The sequence below is a fragment of the Sciurus vulgaris genome (genome assembly GCF_902686455.1).
Source record: "Sciurus vulgaris genome assembly, chromosome: 5".
Lineage (NCBI taxonomy): Eukaryota > Metazoa > Chordata > Mammalia > Rodentia > Sciuridae > Sciurus > Sciurus vulgaris.
Genome location: NC_136465.1, coordinates 21,658,256 through 21,674,859, shown reverse-complemented (window position 1 = coordinate 21,674,859; position 16,604 = coordinate 21,658,256). Strand labels below are relative to the sequence as shown.

General features: G+C 32.6%; 1 protein-coding gene across 3 annotated transcripts in view; it reads left to right on the top strand.

The window, feature by feature from the left end:
• SPOCK3 (SPARC (osteonectin), cwcv and kazal like domains proteoglycan 3) overlaps positions 1 to 16,604 on the top strand; it is a 483,732-nt gene that overhangs the window by 444,188 nt on the left and 22,940 nt on the right. For all 3 annotated transcript variants that reach the window (XM_079142958.1, XM_079142957.1, XM_079142959.1), the window contains one exon: positions 10,549 to 10,668. In XM_079142958.1, coding sequence (XP_078999084.1) covers positions 10,549 to 10,668 — 120 coding nt within the window. The remainder of the gene's footprint in view (positions 1 to 10,548; positions 10,669 to 16,604) is intronic.

Here is a 16,604-nt window from a genome sequence, read left to right as displayed (position 1 = left end):
GCATTTACACTTCAACAAAAGCAATCTTGTAGCACCCTCTATCCCAAAATAGAAGCTAATGAATGTTCCTTCTTTCCAATTTTATTGATTACTCCATGGTTCTTTTGTTTGTGAGAGAGCGTGGAGTAGTTCTTAAAATTAGTGGAGGATTATTTCTCTGATCAACTTGATAGTGAATATTTAGTAAAAGGAAAGAGACAATTCTATAAATTTGGATAAATTAGATAAATATTTCTCAATGATCTCTCTAGAAATACAGATTAGTCATAACTTCAGGCATGGAATTTTAACAGCATTTTTGGTTATATAATTATTAAATGTCATAGAAAAGTTGGAAATCAGTGTCATGATTAATTAGTAAAAAAGATCAGCAGATATTAGAAGTTTCAAATAGTTAGATCCAGATATTGTAGTTTGAAAAGTGTTGGCACAATCTAATATTCATTCTTTTCTTATCCTCAGGACAGAAATGGATTTGTGTTTTGCAGGACATTAAGTATTCCAACAAAGTTTGTCATCTTTAAGTTGTTTGCCTATAATGTTACTTTGTCATTTGATCTGGTCCTTAGTTACTCTTGCTTTTCAGAAAGACCATCTTATAACCCAAAAGATCACTGACTGTCATAATATAATGAATCATGTATTACTACTGCCCAAGTGCTTGCTTGGAGACTCATCTACAACATGTCTTCTCTAATGTCTGAACAAAATACTTTCAGTACAGAACATCTCCTTCCTTGGGTTGGTCATCAAAAAGCCAATTATTTATGAGTCACAAAGTTTCAAATACACTTGTGACATCAATATTCTTTAATAGCTATGGAAATCATAGCTCATGTTCTAATAAAACTATATGATTTATAGCAATGTTGAAGACTCACACCTTCACTTTCATAATTTATCACTTAAAAATGTTTCTGTGACTTTAACATATAGCACACTCAGACCAAAATAATCCTTAGTAAGGAATTACTCTCACAGATGTGTGGTGTGTGTGTGTGTGTGTGTGTGTGTGTGTGTGTGTGTGTGTGTGTGTGTTGCCTGTGTATGTGTTTTCTTTGTCCTAGAGTATTTACAAAGCAACTTACCTGATTTTGCATGTTTGTGCCACAGGCACGTGGCTACTCAGTTACAGTAGAATCTACTTGATATCCATCTGTCTCTCTTGACAATATTGGGAGGAAATTTTATACTGTTTTAAGAAAAAAACATCATTTAAAAATGCTCAACATTGTTCTGGCATGGGATATTTGCATTTGCATTTTACTCTGTATTCAGGCAATTAATTGTGTATAAATTTCTGCACATACAAATATTAAGTACATACATATATGTGTATGTGTATGCACTTATTTATGTTTTTTTTTTTTTTTAAACCTCTTATAAATAAATTCCCTCTTCATTTCCTGGGGAAAGCATCTACAAGAGTACCATGATTTGAATGTTTGCATCCCCCAAATTCATATGTTGAAATCCTAATACCAAGATATGTACTAGGAAGTGGGGCCTTTTAGGAAATGAGGAGATAATGAGGATGAAGACCTCCTTTATAAAGGAGGCCTCTGTTGTTCCTCAATTCTTCTTTCAGGTGAGGACACAGTAAAGAAACTCCTCACCAGTCACCAAATCTGCTAATCTGCTAGAACTTTTTAATGGTCTTCTCAGCCTCTAGAACTATGTGAAAAATATTTCTGTTGTTTATAAGCCATGGAGTCTATGATATTCTTATAACAAATGGACAAAAAGTTTCTTTTGATCAAGCCAAAGATGTGCTGATTTGTGAGTGTGAGTTCCTACTATACTTGTCCTTTTTCCAACATGTTAAGCCTCTGCTTTTGAATTTTCTTTTAAAATCTTTCTCTATTGATATTTACCAAAGATTTTCTTTTCTAACATACCTGCAAAAGGTCCAGCATTATTTAATTAATTAATTTGTTTATTTATTTATTTATTTTATCAGGGAAATGTTCTTTTATTATTTATGTTCTTGTATCTTTATAGTCGCCTTAAGTTGCTGATATACATTTTTAAATTTTGCTTTGGAAAAATGTTTTCTGACTGGGCTGCATGTTAGGAACACAGTTCACAACTTAAAGAATGTTAGCAACTCTTTGCTTTGCAGCTGCATGGACATTTTCCAGAGAAAATTCTGGGATTTTTAACTTTTTCTACTTTATACATTGTCTGGGAGCCAGTTATTCTGTGGAAGACACATTCTGTATTCGTTTTTGTTAGATTGTCCTAGGTAAACATGTAATTTATGTCACTTATGTTGTTTTAATGATGAACATTGTTTAAATTCATTTATTTTGTTTAAACAGTTACATATCTATACTACTTCATTTCTCAATGATTGAATTATAGGGTGCAAAAGAAAATAATGTGCATTTTAATATTTCAAGAATCTTTTCTGGAATTAAAAGTTTTCATGTTACAGAAGCAAATTGCCTTTAAATGTTCATACTCTATGATCCAGTAGCTCCATTTCTAAAGATTTTCAAAGAAAATAACAAGAGACAGTCAGAGGGTTTGATGGATGTTCTCTTAACTGAGCAAATATACAAATCTATGACATATATTCATAAATATTTATTTGTCATTTGTGTGTAGTAGATGTAGGTAAAAAATATAAGGCTGATTCAATAACATATGATTATGCATAGTCGAAGAATTAAGAGTAGATTCAATAAGTAATAATCTTTCCCTCTTTCTCTTTAACCTGAAATAAACATTGTACTATTATGGAGTATTTTTTTTACCTTGTTTTTTCTGTCTCTAGAACATTGTGACCCTATGTAATGGGAGCATATGGTTTGATAGTTAGAGACAAATTCCTTGAATCTTTCATTGTGTAATGGGCTTGATCTTTTTTAAGAAAATAACCACATTGACAAACTAAGTCCTTTATCTTCAGGATAATTGTATTCTGTGAGATTTTAACTATACTACACTACATACCAACCTAATCCCATTAGAGAGACCATCAGAAGATACATTTTAAAATTATGGAAGAGGGGTATGTCGGAGGTTCATCAATAATTATAGTGGTGATATGTCATTTCTTCACCTCATAGACCATAGAAAATCAGAGACAAGGGAAATATATTTATCAAGAATGACTGATATTTTGTGAGTTAACACAAGTTTGTTCAAATTACTATCTACTATTTCCTTTCATTACTAATTATATAGGTAATTATTTTCTAATATTTTACACGAATGAGTGGTGTGATAAATATTTTTAAAATTGTGAATCAAGTCAAATAGAAGTCAGGTGGAAGAAAACAAAATTTTCTCAAAGATAATGTCCACTACTCAGTGATCTCTGTCCCTGATTTGAACCTTCTGGGAGCATCCTTTTTTTTTTTCTGGAACTCTGTATTTACACTGAGTCTTCTTAGAATTCATTACTCATATTGTCATAAACCAGTATTCATTTTTAATAAATGGGTGTTCTTAAGAACCTCTATGTCTGTGATAATCCACTTGGGTTACTATAAAAGAATTCCACAGATTGGATGGCTTGTAAACAACAGAAATTTATTCCTCCCACTTGTGGATAATGGGAAGTCCAAGATCAAGGCAGCATCAACAGATTCAGTGTCTGCGAAAGGCCTATTTCCTGGTTCACAGTTGACCATTGTCTTCCTGTATGTGATATGGTGGAAGGAGTGGGGACTCTCACTGGACTCTGTACAAGGACACTCACCCTAACCATGAAGACTCTACCCACAACCTCATACCCCCAAATATCAGAACATTACAGATTAGGTTCAACATATAAATTTCAAGGGGATATAGCATTCAGTAAACACAGTATGAGTGAATCAGGACCATTTCAGAGTTTCTTTCTTTCTTCTTTTTTTTTTTTTTCTTTTGTGACTTGCAGAGTCTTTGGTATTTATTAAAATATCAGAAACTGTAAACACTTCAGACTTGAAAAATATTGACTCTAAAATACTAAGTAAAGGGAAAAATGAAATGAATAATCACTACTAATAAATAAATAGTTACTAAAACATCAAATTCATTAATTTTTACATTTTGTATAAAGTTTAATTAAATCTCAGGAAATATACAGTTTCTAACCTGGCAAGAATCAGTGTTTTAACCAATAATTACAGATAAATCATCGCCAACTTTAAATGAGTTAATTGTCAGCAAAATTTACTTCAAAATTATAAAAATTATTGTCAAAAATTATGCATAAAATATTGTATTAATGAATACTGCATTTTGGGTTCTCCAAAACAGATGCCCTGGGCTTATAGAAGACACTAAATTGATCCTGAAATCTCTCCAATTCTCACATTTGATCCTCTCTGAGTAATGAATTTTAAGAATCCAAGTTGTGAATGTATGGCATATTTGCTTTATCACTGATCTATTACACTGGTTATTGATATGGAAAAGATGCTAGTTGAACACAACAGAAGTTGTTCTGAATTAGAAGTATTAGATTTGCTACCACATACCTATGATTTGGACAAAGTACATAAGTCCTCTAAGCTTTATATGTGATATAATAGAAGTGAGTACCTCAATTTTTGATTTAATGAACATAATCAATATGTGTTCATTGTCCTGTTTTTGGTCTCATCCACATAAGTTGCTGTGGGGGTCTCTCAGTCACATCCCACATGGATGAGAAAAGGGTTAATTGCCAGAGGATGATGTTGACTGTTTTTCAATCTATTACCCCAAAACTTATCTACTCAATAAACACACAAGAGCCAATACTCTTTTTAAATGAGAGGGGGCATGACGGGTCTGGCCATACTAGCTCTGGCCTCTAACAACAACATGGAGTCGCCCAACTCTCTTTTATTTATAACACACAGGTAAAGGGGGCAAGACCAGGAGGAGCTTCTCCTGTGATGGACAGGATAGGGTGGAGTTAGGGGAGCCATTCTCTTAGGGGAACTAAACAGAACCGTCTCATTCTGCTGGATAAGGATGGCTTCCCACAAGTTATGTTTGGAGCACAGATGATTCTACCACTAATTAATTCAAAGGATTAGAAAGAGTTATAAGGACAGCCATGATGCTCTCCTCGTTCCCATGCATGCTCTCCTAGGTCACAGAGCTAATCATTTTCAAATGGTGCAGGTTTTTCTTACCTGACTAGTCATTTTTTTTTTTTTTCCTTGAAAAGATTTGCTTTTATTTTGGTACTAACTTCTAGAGTAATGCGCTTAGGTGACATTTTACATCAGAGACTCTATGCAATGGATGAACTCCGCGGACATTGAGACTGAGTTGAAAGTAATCTATGCATAGACTCAGAAGTTGAGAACAATACCTTAGTGTCATCAAATGGGAATATTAAAGCATGGGTTGTGACTGTGTCTTCACCAAAATGTGATTGTAACTACTGTTCAAGTGACTAAATTCTTATGACTACCAACTTCAAATATTACTTTAGATTTTCTGGTTTGATGAATGGAAATATATTTCATTTTCCTCTCTCTTTCCAGTATTGTTATATGACTGTTCTTGATTTCCACTGATTACATCTGTAATTTGAACAGTGAAAACTTATGAGCAAAACAAACAAAAAATGATTTGTATAAAACTGAAAACCCCTACTCACATTTCCAGTACCTCAAGCCTCCTGTCTTTTGTAAAGTGAAGTCATGTGCATAACCTCTTCTCACTATTCATGTTTTCACTTTCACTTTTCTATCTCTTGCAGCCAGAGCTGGACACTTATTGACAAAATTGATAGCACTTATATTACATTACATAACCATCAAGTCTTGATATTATATTCCATAACCATCAAGTCTTATTGGAATTCTTCATATGGAGGATCAAAATGCATGTCCAAACCTTTTACAATTTCATGATGATGGAAATATTTTTCACAGAAAAGTAAGATTTATACTAAGTACCTCATGTGAATGCACTTTTTTGTCTCCCTAAATGGAGTGTTAACTACTTTCCATTTTAAATGCATTCTACCATTTCATATTCCCACTGCCTTTATGAGTACAAATTTTTACAAGCTGATCATCAGACACTATTGTGCCAAGTCACTCTCCCTGCTGCCTACTAGATTTGTCCCTGAGCTTCCTATCAGCTTACCATGTCTTTGTACACTACACAGCTAGTTTGAGTTCTTCACCTCTCAGTACTTCTTAAGTGGGTCACTGTTTAATGAATTTCAAGTCTTTATTTTTCTTCATTTCCTCTATCATTTTGTTTTAGTCCATTATCATGGTGATCTAGAATGCAAAATCTCTGATTTCTTGCCTATCTGGAAATGCCTTTATTCTGGCCTATTTGATTGATAATTGAGTAGATTTGAAATGCAAGATTAAAATTAGTTCCCTTAGAATTTTGAAGGCTTGCTTTGTTATCATCTCTAATCCTTCATAGCTAATGACTACTGGGATACAGAACTGATAGTCTTTTGTAGATGTTTTTTGGCTTGTTAAATGTTTAGTTTCTTTTTCCTGAAAATTTTGTGATCTTCTCTAATTCATGTTGTATATTTTAAAAGATGGTCTGTGTGTGTGTGTATGTGTGTGTGTGTGTGAGTGTATGTGTGTGTGTGTGTGTGTGTGTGTGTGTGTGTGTGTGTGGGTGGGTGTTTTCAGTCAGGTGTGGTAGCACATGTCTCTAATTCTAGCAACTCAGGAGGCTGAGGCAGGAAGATCACAAGTACAAGCCCAGCCTGGACATCTTAGTGAGACCTTGTCTCAAAACAGAATAATAAACAGGGCTGGAGATGTAGCTCAGAAGAAGGCTGCCCCTGTGTTGTTCGATCCTCAGTACCACAAAAACAAAACAAAAACAAAAAATTTCCATGTCAGATATTAGACTTCTTAAGTAATCCTCCATTGCTCCTTTCTTTTCTTTTATAAATTTTCTGTTCTCCCTTCCTTGTTTTTATTTTGTTTTCTAGAGATTTTTTTGTATTTTTGCTTTATCCCTATTCCTCTACTCTACAAAAACATATGTACATAAAAATAAAATTATATAATTTTAAAAAATTATGAAGTCTTTTTGTACTCATCTTTTGCTTTAAATGACATCAGGCTTTTGTTAATAATTGGCTACAACTGTACAACCCTGGGTCGAAACACAACTTTTAACTTATTCAATTTTAATTTAAAATCATATTTATTATTATGTTAGCATGATTTGTTATTTCTGTTATTCATTCCTAACTACAAATTTAATTAGATTAATGAGTACCAAGCACTGTTTTAGTTCACTACTGGCTATAAAATGGAAAGCAGTCATTTAAACTTCTGTGTCCTAGCTTCCACAGCTATTAAAAATAAAGATAAGAATCCTCTCCCTAACCTTCCAGGCTTTTTATTAAAATCAAATTTGAAACCTCATTAAAAAGTATTTCATGCTATATAAATGCAAGATATTATTTCTAGAAGAATAAATTTGTGTGAGAGACCTTTTGGAAATAGGAAGAAAATAATATCAATTGGTTTCTTCTGGAAAAGAACGCTAGGAACTCACTGCTGCTGTCAGAAACCTGTAGGGGACCTCTGACTGGTTCCAGTGGGATGGGGGCTTATCAGCGACTGGGGACTGTGGTGGCATGGACAGAAGTTCACTGCTCCCTGAGATCTCTGCTCTGTTTATAATTAGTTTTAAACACTGGACCTGAAGACTTGTGATTTCTTCAAATTCAGAGAGATATAATTACATCCTATAAGCTTTATATGGTCTTTTGAAAATGTGTTTTGCTAACATCAAATCTCCCTGCAGTGGTGATCAGCTCATATCCTTATAATCATCACTTATGAAATGAAGTTTATAAGCTTTCAAGGAGGCAATTCTTGACTTTTTTTTTGTTCTAAATTGACACTTGCTGCTTTGTTCATTTCCTCTGAGATTTCTGAGGTGATTTTTTTGTTGGGGTTAAGACTTTGGATGCTGTAGTCCAATTTATGGATTCAAAACTTGGCTTTGCCACTTATCTGTCAGACCTCAAATTATTCATTCAGTTCTCTATACCTCAGTTTCCTAATACTTTAGGGTGGAAACAATATAATTTTATAATGATTAAATGAATTAACACATGTAAATATCACTGTAAGTATACACTGTTATCAGTTTTTCATTTTATTTATCATTATTTCATTAATTATAATTATTAAAATTATTAATTTCAAAAATATTTCAACTTTATTAGAATATTTAGTCTCTCTCTATATATATATTGAGACTAAAAGTCTGGTACTATAGTCAATACTGGTTTAGGATCTCTAATTTGGTAAATTATTTAAAATGCTACTATATTTATTATCAATTAATTTCAAAACTCATGAGATTTCAGAATCATTCCATTGTACTTACATAGTAAGTACCATCACTACACTCAGATTTTTAGAATATAGTGAAATACTTTGTACTAATCTATCGAATAAAATATTTTGCAACCTTTAGCAGATATCTTGTTGGGTCAAACTTTGCTGTTTGCTGGGTGTGACTGAGTAAATGATATTGAACAATTTAAATGAATATGCTTGAATACATATAGTACACTTCAGGATGAAATTTAAAGAAAAGAGATGTTGGGTGGTGGTTTATGTGCATTTCTAATTATTTTTTTTAAAGTTTTCAGGTTCTGTTTATTTTTAATGTCCATACAGTCACATAGCACACAATTCAAAGGCAAAAGAGATGAGTGACCAAATTAGAATTCCCTTATACAGTTTTCTCCCTCTAACCTAGACCCCTTAAGAGGAGCTAGTTTTACCAGCTTCATATATATTCTTCCAGAGATATGTGTTGCATATTAAAAAGTGTATAGATATGTAAATTCCCCCATTTGAGTAGGATTTTTGTTTCCTAAGATCTTCCCGAGCAGAAGGCCCTTGCCAAAAAGGCTGGGGTATAGATATTCATATTAGGAGCATAACTTTTATGACCTCATCACTGTCAATCATTGATACAATTCATATTTTCTTTGCCTTTCACTATAGTGTTTTCTCTGTATGAAAAGAGTTATGCATTTTTGTACATTGCTTTTTCCCAGGCCAGGAAATTTCAGACCTCCTGGCGTCTGCCTCTGCACTTGGCACACATTTGGCCTGGAACTCCCCTTCCCATCTTCCTACAAAGGCTTTTCCTCTCTCAGTTCTCCCTTTTATCTACTTGTCTCCGTCACCCACTTTATGACTTTGTCTTTGGTGTAGCATATCTTCCAGTAACTTTCTGGAAAAAGATGAAATGTGTGGTTCATTTTTCAGCTTTGGTTTTCAGATCTCTAGTTTGCTTGATTTTTCTTGCTTTGAAATAGGAAATAATCTTTCCATGATCATGCTGCCTGCATGATTGTGGCATTCTGATTCCTCATTCTTGATTTATGAAAAAAAAATGTTAACATCCCCCATGAAAATATCTTATTTTTGGACTCCAATATTCTGAAATTCCTTATTTGCCAATTGCTACACAGGGTCTTTTAAATGTGGGGTCTTGTTGCCTTCAAGTGCTAAGAAATTGTCTTTATTGTATTAGAAACCATTAACTTGTGTTATATGTATACCATATATCATATTAGAAGGCAATTTATTAAATATAATGTAACATGCTATAACATTATTGCATGAATTATTTTCAACAAAATGAGCAAGAACTGTATTTGTTCAGAATACTTAGCAGTTGAGAAAATCATTTACTTATTGCAACATGCATTAAATATAGGTCTGCAATATACAGTGTCCTCTAAGTGAGGTAAATAAATGATCTTAAATATATTTCAAAGCATTTTATTACCAAATTCTTGAATTTTTCTACCTCATTTTAGCATTAGTCACATACACACTACGTCTTGGTGTGGCTTATCATGTTCTATTTTAAGTAATTATTGGTAAATAATAATTCTTAAAATAGACAATTTTTTCTTTAGTTCCAAATGTCAATATTTGCTAACACTTTACTTTTTACAACAAAAATATGGTGCTATTTTCTCAAACATTTTGCAGTCTCTTTTTAATGACAGCATTCTCTTATTTTTCTCTGTTTAAAAACATTAGATTAAACTAAATAGAAACAGTATTAGTTAATGAATTTTAACATATATTGAGTATCCTAACAAGGAATTCTAAATCATAACATATTATTACAGGAATGGTCAATTATAAATGTATAATATTCATTTTGGATTTTGAAACCTTCATTTTCTCAGATGCCATACCACCTTCCCATGACCTATTGATCACATAAATATTAAGGCTCAATTTTTTGTGATGTTCACAATAAGAATTCTCAAACCAAGTATCCTATGAGGAGGAACCATCAATATGTACAACTATAATGCACCAATAAAAATGTGTAAGAAACAACAATATTCTTTTATCAAATAAGATGTTACTGCTAAATTACATCTTATGCTTGAAACACGTATTGAGGTTTAGTATTGAAAATAACTGAATCACAATTGGTCCTTGTGTTAATTCTTTTTTTCTTTTACTTACGGTTACCTTCCACTGGCTGTTGGAATAATTGGAGAAATAGCATTGACATTCTGCTGAACTCTTTTTGAAGATTTGTGATGTTTCCCTTTGTTTTTAGCCTGCAGTGACCTGGAATTCAGGGAAGTGGCGAACAGATTGCGCGATTGGTTCAAGGCCCTTCACGAAAGTGGAAGCCAAAACAAGAAGACGAAAACATTACTGAGGCCTGAGAGAAGCAGTAAGATTTCTAAATTTGATCAGTGCTATTCTTTGAGATGAGGATTTATATCTAATGAATCCCTTAGACCAAATCAGACATTTCAATATCTCTCCTTCACTAAATGTTGAACAAAACTCAGAACATGGCTGTGTCACTTCCAAGTTTTTCTTCAGTATTTTGTAAGAAAATAAGGCATTTGAACCAACTCTGATTGATGGAAAAGAGGATGTCTCTTCAGAAAGCGTTTAGATTCCAGTTAAAAATTAAGAATCGAAGCATTTTTCAGTATTGTGTCAAAGTGATAGAAAGTATAACAGCATGGGAAATAGAAGTAAGAATTTTGGAGTAGACATTGAAAAAACACAGTTGAAATCCCCCAAATATTCTTTTCAAGAGTGCGTTGCTGGTATCTTAATTTGTCTCAGTGCAAAATGGATTAGTAGAAAAGACTGAATATTTGCAAATCAAATAAGCAAAACACTGAAGCAAAATGAGAGTATATGACTCTGACTGGAATCTTGTCATCTGTATAATTCCTCCAAATCCTCAGAAATAAAAATGGCAAATTGAATTAGGACACCTGTTATGAATAATTTTATGAATTTTTCATTTAAGAATTATTTTCAGTTCTATAAATACTTGTTTTACATAATGTATATGAAAAGGGTATTGAAACATGGACTGAATCTTTCAAATCAAAATAATCTCCCTAAAAGGCAAGAAAGAGGGATAGGGCATCAGTTATGAGCTACATTTCTTAACTGACAAAGGAGTGCCAAGGATGTGAACTTCATTGTTTATGGTGAGAGACACAATTGTACACTCTCACTTGAAACCCTCAAAATGGAGATTAGAAAACTCCTACAGTGAAACAGCACAATCATTTATAAACTATGTTCTCTAAACTGCCTTGTTTGTTTGCTTTCTTCCCATTTAGGGATTTTCTTTCTTTTATTCTTTTTTTGATTCACTGTACACAAATAGGGTACAACTTTTAATTTCTCTGATTGTACACAATATAGAGTCACATGGTTTGTGTACCCATACATGTATATAGGGTAATGATGTTTGTCTGTCTCATTCCATTATTTTTCCTACCCCTTGGCCCCCCTCATTTCCCTCTACACAAATCCAACGTTCTTCCATTCTTCCCTTACCCCTCTCCCTCCATTATGTATCACCATTCACTTATCAGAGAAAACATTAGGCTTTTGTTTTTTGGGGGATTGGCTTACTTCACTTAGCATGATACTTTCCCATTCCAGCCATTTACCTGCAATGCCATAATTTTATTCATCTTCATGACTGAGTAATATTCCATTATGTATTTATACCACAGTTTCTTTACTCCCATTTAGGGATTTTCTATAATCCTAAACGTTTGTAATTATGAATCTCATTTGTATTCTAAAATAATTTAGTATAGCAGTGCAATTAAACTATTGCATTTAGATATAATAATGGTCTTCAAAAGTGTGATGACTACATATACATTTCCTCTTGTGAATTTCCGAAAGAGGTTATAGTACTATCCTGTTCTTGTGGGAGAGTTTCTCAGCTCTGTCTTGAATTTATTGATTGAAATTTTTAGCAGCTATAAATATTTTAATGAATCTCAGCCTGCATTTATTTCATAGAAATAATAACTAAGAATACTGTTATATTTAATCTGAAAAAAATATATGAAGTATGGGGAGATTTCTTCCAGAAACTTATGTCCTAATTTAAAACTAATAATGAAGTTCATACCTGTGTCCCCAAGAGTCATGCTTGAATATGGCATGGTATCAAATTTCTCCTTTGAGCTTGAGTTTGGACTAATTTGCTTCCTAGATTTGGAGATAGATCAAAGGATAATTTGTAGACCACTTAGCAAAGTGCCTATTAATTGTATGCATTCCTAAATATTATTTTCTTTTCTGGCTTTTTCTCCCAAAAATATCATAAGACTCCCTTAAGATGGTGAATTCATTACAAGAAACTCCTCTGGAGTTGATAATCTTTGGAGAGTAAAGGGAAAAATGGGCCACAGAATTATTTGTACTACTTAACACTAACTAGGAGGCTAACTAGGAGTGAATTTCCACAGGAGTTAGTTATTAGAATCAGCATGACAAGTCCATAGACAAGAAAGGGCTGGATCTCTCACCTCCTCATCTGGACATGTTTGAGTGAATCCTTCACTGAATCCTCCATATTTAATTTGAGAATCAACCCATCCACATCACATTACTCCTCTACTTTTCATATTTATTTTTAATTCAAAGCACTTATCACTATTGAGCATGATGGTAATTTGTTATTTTTATTTTCTATTTTTCTCTCCCCCCCGGTCTACTAGATTACTGTAAATTCAATGAAGTCAGAGATCTTTATTCATCATTGTATTGAAGGAGCCTGGAATAGAGTTTAATACATAATATTTACTAAATAGAAATAATAGCGAATTTTATTTACTAAATAAATATAATAAATGACATTTATTTGCTAAATAAAAATTAATGAATGAATGAAGCAAAGAAGCTACCAATATACTATATCCTGTGGCTATAATTAAATCAGTCAATGAGTACCCTGGGAATGATTATGCACCATTTCCATTATTTTCTCTGTGAAAATTTATGCTGCAATCTGTATGCTCTTATTTCCATGAGTGGAAGTAATACATCAAAGTGCAAATGCATTTTGAACTACAATTGATAATATGTGTTGCCAGCTTAAGGCATTTCAAATTTTTGCCAGCAAGGTACGGAGTTAATCTTTACCTGCATCCCACTAGAAAAAGTATCATTATTCTTTTTAACTTTTGTATTCTTGTGAATACATTATTATATTTTCTTTTAAATTTAATTTGAACATAGAATATTAGGTGAAAAGATTTTGTACAGTAAATAAAGCAAAACAAAACACGTCTGAAATGTATATTCTTACGTGTTTAATTCTGAAAAAGGTATATTGACAGTTTCCATTATAGTTATATATAAACAGGTCCCTCTGTCATTTTCAGTAGATTTTGTTTCACATGTTAGCTACTCTATTTTGTAGTATACATAGATTTATTTCTCTCCTATTAATGAATGGGCTTATCATTCTATTTTGTTATATTGTATCCTACTTTCTGCTTTCCAGCACATTTTACCCTGGTTGATAGTAGTATTACCATTCTTCCATTCCAGCTTATCACATTTCCCTGATGTCTTGCTGTCATTTGTTGCCAATCTTTATCACTTATACTTGTATCTCTTGTATAAACTCCTAGAATTGGGTTTTGATTTTATTTTTTGATATGACAATGAGGAGAATTTGCATGTTATTATGTTTTAATAATTAAGGATATGATGAAGTCAACATAAAATGCAAGGAAATATGCCAATACAAAATATTTGCCTTTCAGTCACATAAAACAGAAAGCAAAATCAACCTTACTTTGTGATCTCATTCAGAGCAGACCAAGATTCCAAGAAAATCGTGTCATTTCAACAGAAAAAAATAAAATTTTAGTTCTGCATCAGGTTAAGATTTAATATTATTTTTTGAATCTTATAAACAAGCCATTAAGATATTAACTATAACTGACTGTCCAGAATATGTCCAGAATAGCACGACCAAACTCTCTGGTCTGGCAAGGGGCGAAGGAGATTGGAAAATAGAGATTCATGAACACAGATTTTGAAGATGAAGCTGGGAACAGGTGGAGCCTACTCTCTGATGGAGATGCAGATCTGAAGAATTATGCCAGCAATCTTTATTTATGTATGTCTCATTATCAGGTTAAAGATTATGCATTATTCTTTGTATTCAGGAAAGTTATAGAAACTAGGACATCTATGTAGCTTTTCCACAGTTGCAATACACAGTTGCAAAGTGCAGTGTTAGGAGCTTTGTGTAACTTTCAAGAAAATCCATTGTTTAAAGTTACTGTAAAGCGGGTAGGAACCAGAAAAACAGAGCTGGTGAAATATTGTGGTTGTCTAGCATGAGAATTCCTTCTTTCCTCTGGAGCTGTGTGCCTGAGATCAAGGTCAGAGCTGATAGGACTCCTGCACAGAGCCTCTTCATGCAGGGCATGGCCACAGAAGCTAGCCATCCTGTGCCCTTGCACAGAAACATACCCAGACACCAGGTATACCACAGCCATGAGTTCATCAGAGACCCCCACTCTCAGTCACTGCTCTTCCATCCTGTCACTGTTCTCCACAACTGACCAAGACAAATAATGTTTTTGCTGAATCTTATAATATTTAAATTTACTTAGGCGTTATCTCACACATTTTAGTAGGCTTAGATATTTTATTTTAGGACAAAATTATATTTTTAAGAAAATATTTTTCATATTAAGTTGTTTTGCTAGAGAGTCATATATGTGTATATAATTGTTAATTACAGTAACTACTTTGTAGAGAAAACTATGAGGTGGATGATTATAAACTGTTATGCATCAGCATTTTGCAATAGATTAGCCAAGTTTATGAATATACATTCATACTCTTTTATAGCCATATGCTCCTTTATAATATATCTTTTTAACATGGCAAAAATGAACGTGCTTATTAACAAACTCAAGTATATAAACTTTTCAGATAAGCCATAAAAATAAGAGGCAAAATAGTATATGAATTTAAAAGCATGCTTTAGTGTTTTAAATTTTTATGAAAGGATCTAGCTATTATATTAGACATCAGTGAAGGAATACCCAGTGACTAAGTTAATCTGAATTAGGTAAAGATTTTAAAGTACCAAAAGATCTTAGAAATTATTTGTAGATCTTACAAATTTATTTTTAGTTTATTAAAAACATGAGCAAGCCACAGAAACATAAATACTGCTTGATCCCACTTTATGTGAAATCTAAAATATTTGATCTCATGGTCCTAGAGAGTCGATAGGTGGTTTTGAGGAAGTAGGGGAAAAAGGGAGATGCTTGTCAAAGGATAAAAATGTTCAGTTATTCAGAATAAGTAAGTTCTGGATTTAATAATATATAGTTAATAATACTACATTGTATACATGATATTTGCTGAGAGAGATTTTAAATATTCTCACCACACAAGTGTGCAACAATTAGGAGAGGTGATGGACATGTTAATTAGCTTTATTGTGGTAATCATTTCACAATGTGTGGTATGTATTTCTAAAAAAAATCACATTGTGCACCTTAAATATATACAATTTAAGTTTGTAAACTATATCTCAATAAAACTGGAAAATAAAATGTAAAAAAATCCATTACTCTTGAAATAAAATTCATCTGAATTATTTAATTAGGTGAGAGGCAAATTTATATTTTTTCAAATTGTAAATATCAAATGGAATTCTTGTTAATAGGATCAGTACACTTATATTAACTTAGGAAAAATATACCCAAATATAATAACAGCATATGTTGCATTATATAAAAAGCTAATAACACTAAAATCATTGTTTCCTTGAACAGTATTAAAACAGTTCATTATAATTTAAATGCCAGAGTTCATTTAAGTAATACATTTGATTGTTAAAGCATTACAGTTATTCTTCATAAAAAAGGACTTTTGAACTGGGTACAGTGGCACAGGCATGAAATCCTAGCAACTCAGGAGTCTGAGGCAAGAGGTTCACAAGTGTGAGGCCAGACTGAGCAACTTAAGGCTCTAAGCAATTTACCAAGACCCTGTTTCAAAATAAAAACTAGAAAGGTCTTGGGATGTGGCTCAGTGGTGAAGTATCCTTGGGCTCAATCCATAGCACTGAAAACAATTTTCAAAATATTAATTTTTTAATTTCTGCAAATAAAAATTTATATAAGCATTTGTTTATCTCTGAATTCTGAGTCAATAGGAATGCAACTTACCAACTTTTCTTAAGAGATTTTTATTATCTAATTTGCTAATACCATCTGGAATTCCAAAATAATAGCACATTTATGCACAAATGTACACTCCTGTGAAATCTCCATACCAATCTGTACTTACTTG